This window comes from Engraulis encrasicolus, chromosome 21, assembly GCF_034702125.1.
Source record: "Engraulis encrasicolus isolate BLACKSEA-1 chromosome 21, IST_EnEncr_1.0, whole genome shotgun sequence".
In the NCBI taxonomy this organism is placed as follows: Eukaryota; Metazoa; Chordata; class Actinopteri; order Clupeiformes; family Engraulidae; genus Engraulis; species Engraulis encrasicolus.
In genome coordinates this window covers 38,075,387-38,077,886 of record NC_085877.1, presented here as the reverse complement: position 1 = coordinate 38,077,886, position 2,500 = coordinate 38,075,387, and the positions used below count along the sequence as shown (strand labels likewise).

At 45.2% G+C, this 2,500-nt stretch overlaps 1 protein-coding gene across 1 annotated transcript in view; it reads left to right on the top strand.

Annotated features, from left to right (window-relative positions):
• The first annotated feature begins 1,384 nt into the window (after positions 1 to 1,384).
• Positions 1,385 to 2,500, top strand: part of htr2cl1 (5-hydroxytryptamine (serotonin) receptor 2C, G protein-coupled-like 1) — a 45,181-nt gene continuing 44,065 nt past the window's right edge. Inside the window, exons 1-2 of the mRNA XM_063186890.1 lie at positions 1,385 to 1,631; positions 1,939 to 2,157. Coding sequence (XP_063042960.1) covers positions 1,403 to 1,631; positions 1,939 to 2,157 — 448 coding nt within the window. The 5' untranslated portion in view covers positions 1,385 to 1,402. The remainder of the gene's footprint in view (positions 1,632 to 1,938; positions 2,158 to 2,500) is intronic.

Below are 2,500 nucleotides of genomic sequence, written 5' to 3'. Positions count from 1 at the left end.
TCTCTTCTCTTCTCTTCTCTTCTCTTCTCTTCTCTTCTCCTCTCTTCTCTTCTCTTCTCCTCTGTTCTCTTCTCTTCTCTTCTCTTCTCTTCTCTTCTCTTCTCTTCTCTTCTCTTCTCTTCTCTATCTTTCTTTCAGGATGACTGTACCGCAGAGGACACATACTAAGAGGAAGACAGAGAGCGGATGAATTAAAGAGAGAGCAAGAGAGGCAGAGACCAAAAGGAGATCAAAAGCCTGGAATGGTGAAAATGTTCCTTTGGACAAGGTGGATAATGACGCTTTTCCTGGATGTGAAAGCGTGCTCGGATTTGACCTGTGTCATTATGGGATCTCTTTCATCTCTCATCTCCGCTGTGAAGTAGGAGAAACAGGAACAGGAAAGTGTGTCACACCACACACTTGTCACTTTCACCCCCCACCCACTAGGGCTGTAACGATATTGTATCGAACCGAGAAATCTTGATAGGCAATACTATTGTGGTGCAAGAAAGCATTATCGTGATACACCTTTTCAAAGTTCTGTTACCCTTTAATCCAGAAAACAAAGGCTTGACATGATGTCATAGCGCTTCCAAGCTTCAAATCATCATCATTTAAAAAAAAAATGTTTAAAAACTATAAGTAACCTTTTGTAACCCATTCTATAGGGTCATAGTTTTTATTTATATTTTTTATTTTAGAATGTTGTCAAATGTGAAAAAGCTATTTAATTCATTTGAAGGGATACATTTAAAAAATTGTGGGGTTTATTGAACAGCAAGTCAAAAATCATGATATGAACCGAATGGTTGAGTGTATGGTTACAGCCCTACCACCCATTTTACCCCTCCCCCTGTACCCATTACCTTACCCTTGAAACTATCACAACCACCGAGTGCTCTGGAAACGACAAGCACATGTAGTGAAACATTGCAGCTTCTGGAGATCCCTCAGTGGTGGTGGCAGTGGTGGAGACAGTGACACCCCAGTTACAAACTGTGGACCCCCTGAACAAATTTATCTGCCCCTTTCCCTGACAATTTGGGTACCTGTCAAGTTCAAGGAGAATCCGATGAATACTGTTGAAGTCGAAATATAATCCAGCCATGAAAGAATAAGAAAACAGAGGATTTTAAGTGTGCAGAAAGAATAAAAAAAAAACAACAAAAAGGATTTTAAGTGTGCAGACTTCAAGGACCTGCCTGCCCCCTGCGAGACTCAGCCCATTGGTGGTGGAGGAGACATTGGGAGTGGAGGGAGTACGGTGGGGTGGGGGGGCGTTGTTCCTCCTTGGGGACTGACTCATTGACTCAGACGCCCCCCCCTCCACCCCCCACCCCCCAGGACGATGGCCACCCCACCCCCCTTAGGAGGCCCACTGCTGGGAGGCTTCGGCTCCACCACTGCCTCCCTGGGTGCCATGGCTGGTGGTGGTGGTGGTGGTGGTGCCGGCTGGATGTCTGCCTGGCCCGGTTCTGGCACCAATTCCAGCTCCTCGTCCAGTGTCCTCACCCTCCTGAACGAGACCAGTGCCGCGTGGGCCGACCCAAACGGCGGACTAGGGGCCAACCTGACCCAGTACCTGGCAGGTGCCGGCAATGGCAGCAGAGGCGCCTTCCACCAACATCCTCGTCATCATCATCACTCAGGTATAAGGGGGGGAATCACAGCTTCCATGACGATATGATTCGATTTCTTAAGGCAACGATTTGATTATTTTCCAAACTAAGAATGCCCCATGATACGATACAATCGTATGTAATTTGTTTTTTTTTAATTATTATTAATTTTCCACTTCTTTTATGTTATGGAGCTAGGGTATTGGGCAGGTGCCAACGATTTGATTGTTTTTGTTACTTAAGAATCGCCCATGATGCGATATGATTCGATTTGATCGTCGACCGTAAGATTGATGTATCGATACATATTGATTATTATTTACATCCCGACATTCAGGTACCGAACAGGAAGCGATGAAGCAGAAGAACTGGCCCGCCTTGCTCATCCTCATCATCATCTTCCTCACCATCGGCGGGAACATCCTGGTGATCTTGGCGGTCTCGCTGGAGAAGAAGCTACAGAACGCAACGAACTTCTTCCTGCGCTCTCTGGCCGTCGCCGACATGCTGGTGGGAATCCTGGTGATGCCCATCTCCCTCATTAACATCCTCTACGGTGAGTTGTTTTTCTCATCAATATGCTCATCAACATCCTGTATGGTGAGTTGTTTTTCTCATCAGTATGCTCATCAACAACCTCTATGGTGAGTTGTTTTTCTCATCAATATGCTCATCAACATCCTGTATGGCGAGTTGTTTTTCTCATCAATATGCTCATCAACAACCTCTACGGTGAGTTGTTTTTCTCATCAATATGCTCATCAACAATCTCTACGGTGAGTTGTTTATCTCATCAATATGCTCATCAACAACCTCTACGGTGAGTTGTTTATCTCATCAATATGCTCATCAACATCATCTACGGTGAGTTTTTTTTCTCAGCAATGTGCTCATCAACT